Raw genomic sequence first — 15,593 nt, 5'->3', positions numbered from 1 at the left:
ATTATAATCATAGAGGGATTAAAAGCCCCATCTATGGCATGTCTACATTCCTATGATATCAGTTGTTATTCAAGGTTTTGTGCATTTTTTTGATGGGAGGGTCAGGGTTAATAAAAGCGAATAAAGATACTTACACAATACACAGGGAAAGGACTTTAGACTGTAAATTACACTGGATCCCAAGTATCTTTTTCGATGGCTTGTTTTCAGGGTTGTATTCGGACACCCCCCCCCCCCCCCGAGCCCAACCCCCGCCCACCCTCCTTGGAAATGTTCAGGTTTACCCCTGTCCCTTTTATGGATGTTGTCTTCCTGTTTGTTGATATCTACAAAGTGGATTTTTTGTCCCTTTTCACTTGGATTTGAACAATCTATTTTATATGATTCTATTGCGTATGTAATGTTTTAATCCTTACATGTATACATGGTGTTCATCCATTTCCGCACATCATAAAATCATTAGAAATTTGGAACCACTTCTATAATACAAAGTAGAACGATGTCTGTCTGTCTGCCTGTTTTTTTGTAACAAAGGATCTCGCTAACCGCTGAACCGATCGGGTTCTCCTTAACAGGGTAGCTTCTAATAGGTTCCTGGAAGGTTTATAACTATTTGGAGGGAGGGTACCAGTTACCACCACCCTCCCAAAAGAAATAGCCCGTAGAAAATAATCACTCCCCCCCCCCCCAAAAAAAACATTTTAAGTTGTTTGAATTTGAAATATTCTGCAGTTATAATGAAATGAGGAATTTAATGAACACCTACATATTAATTTTCATAATTGTTTGTATGTATAGTTTTATGTTATATGTATATGTGTGTGTGTGTGTGTGCGCGTAAAAGTGCGTATATGATGTATGAAGCGGAGCTACTTCACAATTTTTTCATTTAAAAAATAATTTTTAGAAGCGAAGCCTCTCTACTTTAAGGGTCAGTCCCTTTCTCCGTAACGGTTAGCTCTTATCGTTAATTAAGGCATGCTAGACTTGTCCTATCGATTTCAAACAATGTAAACTCCTGTAACAGTTAGATAAACTTGGAAAGCGCAGCAACTCTACCGACCCATACCAGAAATTCAGTTTGTCAAATTAATTTTAAGCTTATTGGTCACATTTATTATATGCATTCTCCTTATTACAATATACAGCAAAACCATCTAATGTATAGGCCTATATCAAGTTTTAAGCTAGCTTTTTGAATGTCAACACCAAGAAAAAGTCTGCAAAAAATACTTTTTAAGATTGAAAATATGTGGATATCTATACATCTCATTATATCCAATACAAGGAAGATAATTAGCAACTATTTCGGTTAAATATTATCGCTTGTTTTTAAAGTTATTATCCTTGTTATATGGTGGCTAAATTGACAAATTATGCAGAAATGTTAAAGTTATATTCGTACGCTTTTTGGACATAAATAGGACCACAATCATAATATAAGAGAGCTTTGTATGTCCGTCTGTCCGCTATGATCTCGATGACAATATCAATAGCAGAGCAGCTTCCCTCTTCTAGCAACCACAGAACCCTCCTCCCACCTACCCATTTTTTGAAATAAATTAAACAGTGAGAGTGGGGGGGGGGGGGAGATTATCGTATGATTTTAGGTAAAGTTAGGTTATATTGAATACATGGTTACCCCGAAGGGTTATGGCTCCCTTAAACAGGTAATAAGCATAAAGTAAAAAAGCTTCACCAACCCCTTATCTTCAATTTATTTCAACAATAATTACAGGTTGGGAGGTCTGTTGTATATAATCAGCTTTAAGGAAAGCAATGAATTTATCACATAAACATAAGGATTTTAATATTTCATATTTGTACATTAAAAAGTCATATAAGAATCTATTAATTGCAAAATTTAGGATTTACTAATATTTATGCAATATTTCTTCTTTGTTTGAAAAGACCTTTGTCTAATTACTTAAGTAAAATTGAGTAAAGGGAAGGAAATTTATTTCAAAAATTTAATTCAATTACTCTCATCATTTGCCTAAAATGTTCTATATTTTCATGGGATCTAAAGGGATAAGACAATAGCCGGTGAATTGGTGTACATCCCCCATGATGAAAAACAAAATTACCCATTCTGTGGATTATAAATTTTTGGTTGAAACGTTTGGACACTCAACTTAATGAACCAACCAATAAAATTTCAATGAAAGCCCCCTAAGTTGTCAATTTAACGAATATGAAACTTTGGGGACTAGTGTAATAAATACCTTCCGATATATTCTTAGATTGATAATTTCCCACAAACTGAAAGTGGACCACGAATAAACTTTTTTTGGTGGTTTTATGTTAGGAGGCACAAAAGGTGCTAAACAAGGTGTTTTAAAAGTTTAACATAATGGTAAGGAAGGGGGGTCCGTTCAAAAATATTATTATTTCTTTTAATTTCTAAATCATTGGCAAATTGAGACCTTTTCGGGGGATGTCTCTAGAAACTAGGGAAGAAACCCAGGGAGGGGACAATGGAAAATTAATTCAATTTAAGAGTATTTGCTACAAGACCTTGAAATCCAGATTAATCCAGATAATATGGAGGAAATTTTAAAGAAAGAGTTAATACAATACAGAAAACAATAAAATAAGAAGAAAGTTCCATGAAAAAAGCATTCGTTTGAAAATTATATTACCAGCACATCAGACTGACGTAACCATTATGTAATTAATAACTATAAAAACTCTCCCTGGAACCCTTAGCCCCATAACCCAAAATTTAAGTGGATTCTTAGATTGTTTATAAAACAAATATCACAGTAAAGTTTTTTTTATATGAAATGATATATTCAGGAGAGAAAAAAAATTGTTAAAACCAGCCACATCATAACAAATTAAGTTTATTGATACTTGTCTGCAATTTTTAAAACTAACAAACGAGTTAGCGGCATTCTGTGCGCTAGTATCCAAAGTCAGACAGAAACTGCTAAATTCTTGCACATTCCCTTTAAGCCAGTACCCAAAGTCTGAGACTCCTAAAAATTGAATATTCGATCCATTGTCCCCTCCCTTACTCCCTGGAAGAAACCAATAATTGTCCAAATAAAAGCAAAAATACCATTTGTTGTGACAAAATGCAAAGTTTTTTTTTTTTCCTCTAAAAGTGTAAACCACATTATGTGAATTTTTATGCTATGCATTCACAAACAAGGGCATTTGTATTCTTAAGTAGCGCAGTAACAATACTCTGACGAAAACTGAAAAGAACAGTAAACTGTTTTTAAGAAATACTACAGATAATCTAATGATATATTGAGTAAAAATGAGTTTAAATGATAAAAAAGTTAAGTATTTTCAAAGATTGGTTATTTATCTTATCGAATCATAGACATCTTTCCGCGGATAGCAAAATGAAAAATAAGATTAATTACAGTTTTGTATGCCCCGGGGACAGGGATTCCAAACAGACTTTAACTATAGAGAAGCTGCAGCACTAATGAAATTTTTTTGTCATTTAAATGTTTCTTTAATTGCCATCCAATGTATTTCTTTTCCTCGTTAGCATTCGTGCATTTTTAAAAGCGAAGCATTTTAATACTCAAAGGTCGGCCCGTAGCTCCGTCAGTTAATAACGAATACTCATATATGTGATTATGGCATTTTGAAATTTCCTATTGATTACAAAGCTGATTATCATAATTGGGTAATTTTTTAAAAATAAGACCAGTAGCTCAGTAGCAGGGTTAGCGCCAGGCAGTGGCAGGGCATAAGAAAAAAAGGATGACAACATCCATAAGTAGCGAAGCTAGAAAATTTTAGATAGCCATCCGAGCTGGATCTTTAAATTATTTCAATGGTGCGCTAAATCGGGTAAAATGATTTCGTAAAATGCACCGCTGTGATTGGCTTAAATTCTGCGCACCCCGATTTAGCGCACCATTGAAATGATTTAAAGATCCATCTCCGGTAAAACGAACTATTGAGCAGAGTTATAAAAAAAGATTAAACTAAAAAAGTCTCGAAACCTTTCACATTTATAATGTGAAAATCTAGGAATCTATCTAGCACCACAACGAATATGTAAATCTTCATGAAACTTTGTGGAAATACGTAAAATGTAAACTTATTTCATCCCTGAATTTATTTCAGCCGTATATCTTGAATAGGCGTCTAGAAAATCATAAAAACTTAAAAATCTAGAATCGATCTAGCACCCCAAGTAATTAACATATCTTTATGAAAATTGGTGAAAATATGAAGAATGGGAACTTATTTAATGCCTGAAAATTTCATCTATCTTGAAAAGGAGCCGAGAAAATCACCTTTCCCAAAAACGTTTCAGACGGACATACGGACGGATAGACGGACATTTCAGATCATAGAGCAGCTTCGCTACTAAAAAAGGTCGTTTGACCATAAAATAATAAATGTTATTTATTAGAATATATTACATTAATATTTTACATATTGCATTAATTACAATAATTGAACTTAAAAGATGAAAAATGATTTTTTCGGTTTTGGGTTAATGATAGCATGTACAAATATTTATCGATTTACGCTTTTTCTATCGGTACAAAACTGTTTTTGATCCCATATATTGATTGGGAATTATACCGGGAAAAAAACATAAAAGATAAACAAGTAAATTTGCAATTTAATCGGACTGAAAGTTGGCCACTAATCTTTTTCGTTTTTTTTTATGTTAGGTTAGGTTAGGATAAGTGGATATTCATCGAGTAAGAGCTCAACAAAGCTATTTAAAGGTGGGGGTTTCTGTGGTCCACTTGTCAGTTTGAGGGATAATACAGTTAAAAGTGATAAATAATGTAATATTTTGAAGCTTCTCTGTAATTATTACATCTTGTATTTTTCTATACCAGATGGAGCTATGACACAGATATGCAACAAGTCTCTGAAATAATAGTGATTACATTAAGGTATTGTAAACGCTCAAGTAGCGGGACAAAAATAGTCATGTGACGTCATAAAAATTAGGGAATTGAAAGGAGAAGTATGAAAGAAAACCCCTATAAAAGAGATGGATAATCACTCATTTTTATGACGTCGAATGGCTGATTTTTGAGACACTTTGTCCCGCTACATGGTCAATCCACAATTCTATTCAACTTTTGAAAGTATAGTCACGTTTGGTCTGTATTTGGGTAAATGTTAAAAAATATAAGTAATTTTCTTTCGATATCCGTAATTGCAATTTAGGTTCAATATTTTATCCTTATAATAAAGTAACATGATGTCTATCTGTCTATATGTTTGTACAGAAGGATCTCGCTAACCGCTTAACTTAATCGGGTTCTCCTTAACAGGGTAGTTTCTTTTAGGTCCTGGAAAGGTTTATCTAACTATTTTGGGTCAGTTTGCTACAACCCTCCCAAGAGAAATCGTCCCTAAGATTTATTTTTTATATGTATATTTTAGATTTTTATCACGCAACCTTACACAAAATGTCAATTTAAAAAAAAAGTTATTTCTCGCATCGTGTTATAAACAGCTTTCAGCAAGTATAATACTGAAACCATTTGTTAGATCTGAGAAAACTGGATATAATACGATGCTAGACATAGTTTTTTTTTCGTTTGTAATAGAACCGGTTCTAATCCATCGGATATTAATCGGTTTTGAATGAATACGAGTAATCTTATTTCCCATACCTGAAATATTCATTGTAATCAAGAGCGTAGCCAATGACAAATTTATCTGGTATCTCGAAACCCACGTAGTCAGGTACATAGCCGTCACTCAGGGGAGTTCTCTTTCTCAACAGACAAGCAACCTAGGCAAATTAAGATAAAATTATATAAATTTTCATGAGAGGCTAAAAGATTTTCAAATGAAGGGATCTTGGCATTGTTTCCTCCCCCTTTTAAACCCAAAATCATGTGAACGCTCTTTACTTTTGACTGAGGAATGTGAATATAAATTTTGGTTGGGGATGTTCAATAATTTTTAACCTGTAAAAAAATCCACAAAAAATAAACAAGAATTACCAACCGACGGACCAAATGAGTTGAATACTGGATGCTCTTTCAAAAAAAGTAAATCTTCACAATAAAAATAAAAATCAATCTTTATCAAATAGCAGGCGAGAAAATCACATTAAACCAATTTCGTTTCGTACAGACAAATGAACTATGCGAATCATAGAGTAGATCCACTACTAATAAAAAGAGAACCTCACCTTAACGCTTTTAGGGTTGTATTTCCTGAAATAATACAATCATTTTGTTAATATTTTGGATTTAGAATTTACATATATAACTTAACTATAAACTTAATAATTTGAGAATTGCTTAAGTTTTTTTAAAATATTTTCAAGCTACTGAGCGTAAGCACAGAATTTTGTAGTTTTTATAATAAGTAAGATTATCTTTTTTTCTTAAGAACAAAATGAAAAGATTTGAATTTTTGAAAATATTGGCGTGTTGGATGGGGGTGTACCATCCCCCTGAAAAAAATAAGGTTAGCGGATACTCCACCCTATCGTAGTTTTAAGATAAACGTACGTCAAATTAAGAATTCCGAATTTAGGGAATTTTATGGTTGATTTACATGGAGTTAATTTTAGTTTTTTTTTATATAGTCATCCTAGTTCAATATATTTACTTTAGAAAGTAATTTACTTGAGAGTGTTGAGAAGCTTCTTCATAGTTTTGCCAGTGTCAATAATATCCTCTACAATCAACACATTCTTTCCTAAATCAAAGTTTTTAATGTCATCTATTCTATAGCTAACTTTGTCCGCCCGTTCATTAAAATTTGGTTAAAATTAAAAATGTGATTTTCAAGACTGATTATAGATGCCATTGATCAGAAGATATAAACTACTCCTCAAACTACCCTGTTCCCTTATTTTTTAAATGAAGTGAAAATTAGAGGATGGTAGAGGGGTGGGTCTCCAATGGCTTCAACCTTGCGTGGCTACCCAGTGCACAGTGGGCCAGCAGGTGTCAAAATACAAAAATTGGGGGGGTATTTGCTTTCTTAGTATTTATATTTTTTTCTTTATATGACTAAATTACATACATTAGGGCTTTTAAAAATGATATTTTCATGGTCCAGGTGTATTTCTGAGTGCGTCCAGTGCCTAACAAAGTAGAGTAGGGTCGCATTCTTTTAAGGTTATTTTTGACCACTACCAACCCTTCTTCAATTCAAGATTTCTCAGGCTAATGATGGCCGATTTTCGAAAAATCAAGCTTCAGATAAACGTTACAACAATTGTAATCAGATAATAAAAGTAAAACTAGAAATAAATGAATAAAATGTTATTTAAACAATTAATATTATATAAAAAATATTCCTACAATTTTGCTTATTTTTAAGCATAGGTCAACTTTCAAAGCTTGTAGCAAATTTCGCCCAGACTTGCCCGGTCTAGGATCTTAACTTTCATAAAATTTAGCTCATTCATAGGCCAGGAGAAAAGATTTTAGCTGCAGCCGTTTGCAGCCGTGCATTCTAGAAAGTTTTAAAATTTGCTGGTTGAATTTTGAAAACTACAATTTTATACGTACGTTAATAATTTGAGTTGCGCATTTTTTTCTTCAAATAAACCTAATATTATATGTGTAAATGTGACAATTTTGTATACTCTCATTTTCTCTCTCTCTCTCTCTCTCTCTCTCTTTCTCTCTCCCTCTCTCTCTCTCTCTCCCTCTCTCTCTCTCTCTCTCCCTCTCTCTCTCTCTCTCTCTCTCTCTCTCTCTCTCTCTCACTCTCTCTCTCATTCTCTCTCTTTCTCTCTCTTTCTCTCTCTCTCGCTCTTTCTCTCTCTCTCTCTTTCTTTCTCTTTCTTTCTCTCTCTCTCTTTCTCTCTCTCTTTCTTTCTCTCTTTCTTTCTCTCTCTCTTTCTATCTCTCTTTCTTTCTCCCTCTCTTTTTCCCTCTCTTTCTCTCTTTCTCTCTCTCTCTCACTCTCTCTTTTTTTCTCTCTCTCTCTCTTCTTATAATTCTCTCTTTCTGTGTGTGTGTGTGTATGTGTTTATTCATAAGTGTTGATGCTACATAAAACTAACCCTTACATATGAAGTCCCTTAATTTATCCCCCTTCCCCATAAAAAAAAAGCATTGACGTCCTTTTATTATGTCCTGAAATAGTGCAAAAATAACTAATTTTATGTTAACAAGAATGACAACATCCATAAAGGGAAGCTCTCTGAAACGGTTGGACAAACGAATATTACCATTTGTAAAGCTTTATATTAAAAACCTGTCGTATTAGCGTAAATGATAGCATACCTGTGTGTTCGATTCTTGTTACACCATGTTATACTAATGACGTTTAAAATGTTACCTTCTGCTGCTATGTCTGATACATGACACTACATGACAGTGAGAGTAGGGCGAATGCCTTGGCCCATAAATAGGCGCAACTTAGTTCAATGCATAGTTGGAACTTTCAGACAAAGTTAGTGCATTCATATTAGGTATAGTTGGAAGGGGTTGCTGTTTGTTGGGCATCATTACTTAAACGTTTTTTAAGCAAACACAGGGAGGAAGGGACAATTAAACCATAAATTATAATGGTACCCAAAGCTTTATAACTCCGTGGTATTATTTGTTGGCTCAGAACCATTTATTGAATTTTGTTGCACTTGCTTGGTCCCAAATTTCTTATTAATAATGTTATTCAACCTGGTTAAATATGTCAGGGATCTTAATGGATAAGACAAACAAGATTAACATTTCTGTAGATTAAAATTACCCATTAGTTGAAACATTTAGAAGCTTTTATAGAACTCAAATTTAATAAAGGTACCCAAATTTTTTAATCCAGCGAATAAATAAGCATAAGTTTAAAACTTTTGGTATTTGTGTATTTAACATTCCTATTCCCCCTCCCCCCGAACTTTGTTAATTTATTATCATTATCAATATACCGTCCATTGTCTTATTCCCTGTGATCCCTGGATAAAATAAATTAATAATATAAGTTGTGGAGATATTTATATTGATTATTATGGATTTTGTCATCCTTGTTATTAATGTTCCTCAGTCTAGTTTTTTCAAACTGGGTATTTCCCCCCTCCCCAGTTAAAAATGTTTGCACGCCCTTGAACAAGAATGAAAACCATGCATCTTTATAAAGTAAAAACGCATTGAATACTAAGATTCTTAGATAGTACCCTACTGTTGGAATTATTATGAAAAGTTTGAAATCGATTGGACAATTATAACTTGTCTCAATTACTAAAAGGAGCTATACGTTTTGAACGGACAAACGGATAGAACGACCGGAATTATAGAAAAGCTTAGCCTTTAACAATTGTTGCTTATGCATTGCTATACTACTATTCAGAAGTCAAAAGGGATAAGACAATGGCCAATAATTTGATGTACCTCCCCAATGATGATACACAAAATTACCCCTTCTGTAGATTACAATTATTGGTTAAAATGTTTGGACACTCAACTTTCAGAACCAAACAATCAAAATTTAATAATAAGTCCCCAAAGTTGTCAAGTCAATGAATAAGAAAAAGTTATTATAAGACTTTGAGGACTACAGTAATAAACAGCCCAATGCCCCCTCCCTCCCAAACTACTATACTGCTTTTTCCAGAGAGAGAGGGGACAATGTGTTTAATACAAAAGTCCCCAAAGTTTTATAAAAATGTTTTCTAATTCCTTGGCTTTTCAACTTTAGGGGGCTTTAGTTAATTTTGATTAGTTGTTTCATTGAGTTGAGTGTTCAAACGTTTCAACCAATAATTGTGAAATTAAGTTCTGTAGGTTAAAAAAACCCGCGAAAAATACACCAAAAACACATGAAGGAGTGGTTAGAGGTGAATTGTACATAATAGTAAAGTTGCTTAAAATTTAAAAATATGAAATTGTTCTTTTGGTGTTGAAACTGTAAAATGAAGTTTGGTAGTAATTTTTTAAAAAATCCGCGAAAAATACACCAAAACCACATGAAGGAGTGGTCAGAGGTTAATTGTACATAAAAGCAAAGTTGCTTAAAATTTAAAAACATGAAATTGTTCTTTTGGTGTTAAAACTGTAAAATGAAGTTTGGTGGTAATTTTTTTAAAAATCCGCGAAAAATACACCAAAACCACATGAAGGAGTGGTCAGAGGTTAATTGTACATAAAAGCAAAGTTGCTTAAAATTTAAAAATATGAAATTGTTCTTTTGGTGTTGAAACTGTAAAATGAAGTTTAGTAGTAATTGAAAAAAAAATCCGCGAAAATTCCCCCAAAACTGAGTATACACAAATAAGAGAACTTTTAGTTTTTGCATAGATAGACATTTCATATTTTACAATTTTTTCTGTAAAACCAATAGTTTTCGAGTTATTGAATTTTGAACCGTTTTGGCCAATTCTGGCCCACTGTGCAGTGGCCAATATAGTCTAACCTAACCTGACAAAAAGTAGAAAAAAAATTAACCATACCCCTTATTTTCAAACTATTTCTAAATAAGTAGAGTTTGGGGGGGGGGGGGTTGCTGTGCTCTACTAGGCACTATGAAGAAAACACCATCTGAAATATAATGTAATCTGTACTTGACATTTTTTTAACTTGTTTAAATCTTATGATTTTTTAGTTTCTTTGAAAATTGTCTGTAATACGATGCTAAACATGATTTTAATTATGACTGAGAAACGGTTCTAATCCAGCGGATATTAATAAGTTTCTCGAAGCCATACTAAAAAACTAATTAATTACCATGCAAACTTTCTAGGTTGTCCAGGCCAATAATTTTAATTTCTCCAGAGGATTGATCATTCTCGTAGGATTTCAGGCGGATAAAGTCTACGGACACCTGCAACAAAATATTTATTTCAATATTTCAAATTCAGTTCCATACAGAGGCGTGCAGAAGAGGTGTGGAATCCAAACCAATGTGTCCACCCCTTTACATCCCTCTTGACAGGACTTTTTTTTTTACTTTTGACAATGTTCATTATGTAGAAGATCGGTCCTTGAGAGTGTATGTAGCCCCCTAACACACAAAAAAACTTTAAAGGTCACATCCTCTCAATTTTGGTTTTTCATGTAAATGTTAGATCTTATCTTATGCCGGAAGTGTGTGGGATGTCTGGTAAATAGTCCAAAAACCACTCAAGAGATTTATAAAGTTTCCCTGAAAAGAACAACCAATTTATAGTACAACTTCTTTATATTACAAGATATATTTATTTACATTCATTCGAATACGAGGTTTGCAATCGATAGGACGATTATAACATGTCCATATTATGGACAAAAAAACTAAAGAGCTTTAATAAAATTCTTACCGGAACGCTACCATCAGAGTGGTTAGAGTTGAGACCATTCATCTTGTCGAGGAGATCTGAGAAAAACTTGTATCCACCCTTCAGTACACAGATGGTATGCAGAGGCTCCTTGCCCTGAATAGTAAAACAAGATTAGTTTTTATGAAAACTCATGCCTATGCAATTTTTAAAAAAGATAGCTATTAAAACTCATAATTTTTAAAAGTAATTCTCCATCGAATGAACTTATGGTATAGCTCCGATTCCAATTAATTTCTATTGGATTAAAACCGGTTATGAGTCTTACTTAAAAAGTTATAAGGTTTTACTCTGTTTTATTGACCTTTACCAGGCCTGTGAAACATATATTGGTCCTTTTTCTATTTTACTATACGCATAAAAATTTATTTAATTCAGGATACATATAATATATTTATGGTTACCATTTTAGAGTTTATTTGCGTACTTTATCAGATAATATTTCATAAGGCTAGCTTAGGAGTTGAAGGTTCCTTAGCCCTACATAAATATAAATATAAACAAGGATGACAACATCCATAAGTAGCGAAGCATAAAAAATATGTATAAGAATTTAGACATTAGTTGTCAAAAGCATGTACATATATATTAGGAAAAAATCACGAAACCTTTTCAACTTTGTTTTTAATACAAAAATAGCCAAAAACCCGCAAAAAGGCAGTCTGACTGCTATTGATGTTTTCTTGAAACGACAGGAAATTTAATTTTGATATCTATAACTGAAAAACTTTGGAAATCGGACCATAAACACCAAAGGTATGGAGAAAAATGTGAAAAACACAAAAATAGCCTAAAACCTGCTTAAAGGCAGTCTGACCGTCATAATTGTTTTCTTGAAACGACAGAAAATTTAATTTTGATACTATAACTGAAAAAAATTTTGGAAATCGGACCATAAACACCAAAGATATGGACAAAAATGTGAAAAATACAAAAATAGCCTAAAACCTGCTAAAAAGCGGTCCAACCGCCATTGATGTTTTGTAGTTAATTGTGCTCCTTAATAATGGGAATGTTGTCAGAAAATTTCAGCCTTTTATCTTTTATAGGAGCCGAGAAAATCACGTTTCCCCCAAACTAAGACAGACGGACAGACGGACATACAGACAGACGGACATTGCAAGTTATAGAGTAGCTTCGCTACTTAAAATATTTAAGTAGGATTCAGGAAAGCCTAACTTCTAGTAGCTTTACAAAGTATCAAAAAAATCAGCCGCAGACGTCATAGAAATACGTCTAAATCCATCTCTTATTTATGGGTTTCACACTTCTCCTTATTCTTTTGACGTCACACGGTTGATATTTTGAGACACTTTGTATAGCTTCTAACTTCTAGGCTGGGATAGAACCAACAAATTTTTACTGACCTCATTGAAAACATCATAGAAGATGTCTCTGGCTAGCTTCTCAATTCTATCTTGAATAGTTCCATGGGTGATCATAATATTTGCAATGCTGTCCTCATAATGCTTGGGAACACAAAATAAGTCTGTCCTAAAAATTAATTTGTTTTTGGTACTAACGAATTTACACTATAAATGATATACAGGGTGCGGCACATAAATCCGGACATTTTTTAAACGGCCATAGCGTCAAAACTACTTTCCAATCAGGACGTTTGACCCCACTATAGAAAGCTTAGGTAATGACCTTTTAGCACAAAAAAATCTTTGGACGAAGATGGACGTGTACACTAAGAGATATAAGTTTTCCGGAATTTTAATGTAGGGAGTAGATTTGAAATCTGCATCAAATTTTAAGGATTTTTTATAAAATTCGTTTTTTGTAAAATTCTTTATCTAAAAGCGAAAATACATTTTAAGTTAATTAATTTTGACCAATAGGATAGGTGGATTTTAAACTACCTGCGCTCTAATTGGTTGAATGATGTACGACATCCAATCAGAGCGCAGATTTTTTAAATCCACCAATCACAGATGCCAAAATTAATTAACTTAATTTGTATTTCCGCTTTTAGATAAAGAATTATACAAAAAACGAATTTTATAAAAAATCCTTAAAATTTGATGCAGATTTCAAATCTACTCCCTACATTAAAATTCCGGAAAACTTATATCTCTTAGTGTACACCAAGCTGGCCGCGCATATGTTCAACAAGGCAGATTCCAAATGCGCCGGTGGTTTAATGCGCAAAATCACAAAACGTAGGGTCCAACAGGGAAGGAGTTGGAATCTTGACCCCAAATTTTGTGAGTGTCTTAGGCTCATTGAGACACACATTTTGCCGTGTTTAAATCCATTTTAGCTCAATACTAGCCGAAATGAGGTCGATTTTTCAATGATTTTGAGCCTTAAGAAATAACAAACAGTCGGGCCCGACAGGGAAGGAGTTGGAAATTTGACCCAAAATTTTTTTGTGTGTCTTAAGCTCATTTAGACACGCATTTTGAGTACTTAAAGTCCACTGTAGCTAAATCCTAGCCCAAATGAGAGCAAAAACATGGATTTTTGTCAATTTGGCGGTTACTCATGTTCCTAAGGAAATGTGGCCTCCCAGCAGCCTGATCTTAATTCAATGGACTTTTGGGCCTGGGGCTACTTTGAAGCATACACCAATAGACGTGCCCATACCACAAAGACCTCCCTCATTGCCACTATCAATGAGAACTACGCCAGCTTGGACAAGTACATTTTGACCTGGACCTGCCGGCGGTTGAGGAGGCCGGTAGAGGCGGTGATTGAGGCTGGCGGCGATTTTGTTGAATAATCTACTAGTCATATACCTAATTTGCTTCCCAGTTTTTAAAATTCAATAAAATCTTTAAAATTGACGATTTTCTGTTCATTTGTTTAAAAATTAGAATTTGTCCGGATTTATGTGCCGCACCCTGTATAAGTGTTTGTCCTTCATTCTGTGCATCTGTCTGTAATTCTGCTTTATATTCGGTTCTCTCTCTCTTAGGTTATGGCTTAACCCATTAGTGCCGAACCGGGTTTTAAAACCCGGTGCCAGAAAATGTAAAAAAAAACGGTTTCCGGCTTCATAATTGCATCATTCTCAGTATGAATCCCCCCTCTACTACCCTGGCTTTCATTTCCCCCTGGAGCAGGCAGTTTTGCTTACTTCCGTTTGCCGGTATAGATCAACAAAGTTTGAAAATCATGACAATTCAAAATACCCCATCTAACTTTTTTGTTTTTATAGTAAAGTCGCTGATTTTTTTCGTTAAATCTAAAGTTTATTGACAAGTACATCTATTTGTGAATTCGTTTTATTTAAATTATTATTTTTTATATGATTTTTTATCGTTTTTTTACGCCCTATATAGGCCCGGTTTGGCATTTCCATTTTGAGTCTGAAATTTTTATTACCCGGTTTCACTAATAGATCTTTTTTGACAACAACAACAAAACAGGGTTTTTTTACCCAAAATCACCGGCTAAACACGAAATTTGAAATAAATCGCTTCATATTATACTTGTAGCTCTTTAGATTACATGAGGTTGTGTAGTTTTCAATTACGGATCGTATCAAAGTTCTAAAAAGTGTTCATCTCACTTTTGGCGTTCAAAAATTACATTTTTCGATTTTTGGTCAAAATAACCGGGTTTATACAGGTCAACCGGGTTTTAAAACTGGGGGAAAGCACCAAAAACGGGTGTTAATGCCTGGTTGGTATTTATGGCCAAGCCGAACCGGGTTTTTTTTGCAACTTTCCTGTGCACGCCACTAGAGCAAAACAAAAAAATACGAATTCCGTTTTGACCATTATAAAGCTTCCCTAAAACTTACAGCTCGATCGGCCCATAAAAGTGGCGCTCGGCACTAATGGGTTAATAAAAAAAAGATTTCAATTACTATTGAACTGATTGAGTTCTTCTTTTCAGCGAAGATTCACTTAGGTCATGAGATGGTTTTAGACTTTGTTTTGTATTATAAATTCTTATAATGCATGAGTATAATATATCTTTTAAAGCTAAATCATTGTTGAAAATATGGTTAGTATATCAACATAATTAAACCCATTTAAAATTGTATTCTTTTAGACCCAAATATTATCTATATATTTCATTTATATTTATATAATATGCAAGACTCAATAATAACCAAGAAGATTACAGTGCAAAACACAAATGTGCGAAAAAATTGATTTTAAGCAAAAATTCTCTAGCCGCGTACTCACTAAGTTTGTTAAACTTACTTTAATCCCTGGTAATCATCTTGAATCTTGATAACTCTATCCAAATTTAAACTTGCCATTTTAATCTAAAAATCATAATCATATAAATTATTTTTGCATTGCATGTTACAAAATTGCATGCAAATAAGAGGTTTATTTTTTCCTTAAAAACTCTTTTTTGATCTTAAAGTACAAGATTTGCCTAATGTGTACTTTTAATAAAG

General features: G+C 33.4%; 1 protein-coding gene across 1 annotated transcript; it reads right to left on the bottom strand.

Annotated features, from left to right (window-relative positions):
- Window positions 1-4,365: 4,365 nt before the first annotated feature.
- Window positions 4,366-15,482, bottom strand: LOC145304265 (hypoxanthine-guanine phosphoribosyltransferase-like). Its single transcript, XM_080146113.1, has 8 exons — window positions 15,391-15,482; window positions 12,595-12,721; window positions 11,210-11,323; window positions 10,638-10,734; window positions 6,588-6,660; window positions 6,146-6,170; window positions 5,619-5,740; window positions 4,366-4,861 (listed from the first exon to the last, which is right to left on the bottom strand). Exons 1-8 carry the CDS (start codon window positions 15,447-15,449, stop codon window positions 4,804-4,806), a joined length of 675 nt encoding a protein of 224 aa, XP_080002239.1. The 5' UTR covers window positions 15,450-15,482; the 3' UTR covers window positions 4,366-4,803.
- Window positions 15,483-15,593: the final 111 nt, after the last annotated feature.

This window comes from Acartia tonsa, chromosome 13, assembly GCF_053477335.1.
Source record: "Acartia tonsa isolate MP-2025a chromosome 13, ASM5347733v1, whole genome shotgun sequence".
NCBI classification, from domain to species: domain Eukaryota; kingdom Metazoa; phylum Arthropoda; class Copepoda; order Calanoida; family Acartiidae; genus Acartia; species Acartia tonsa.
This window is presented reverse-complemented; position numbering and strand designations above follow the sequence as displayed.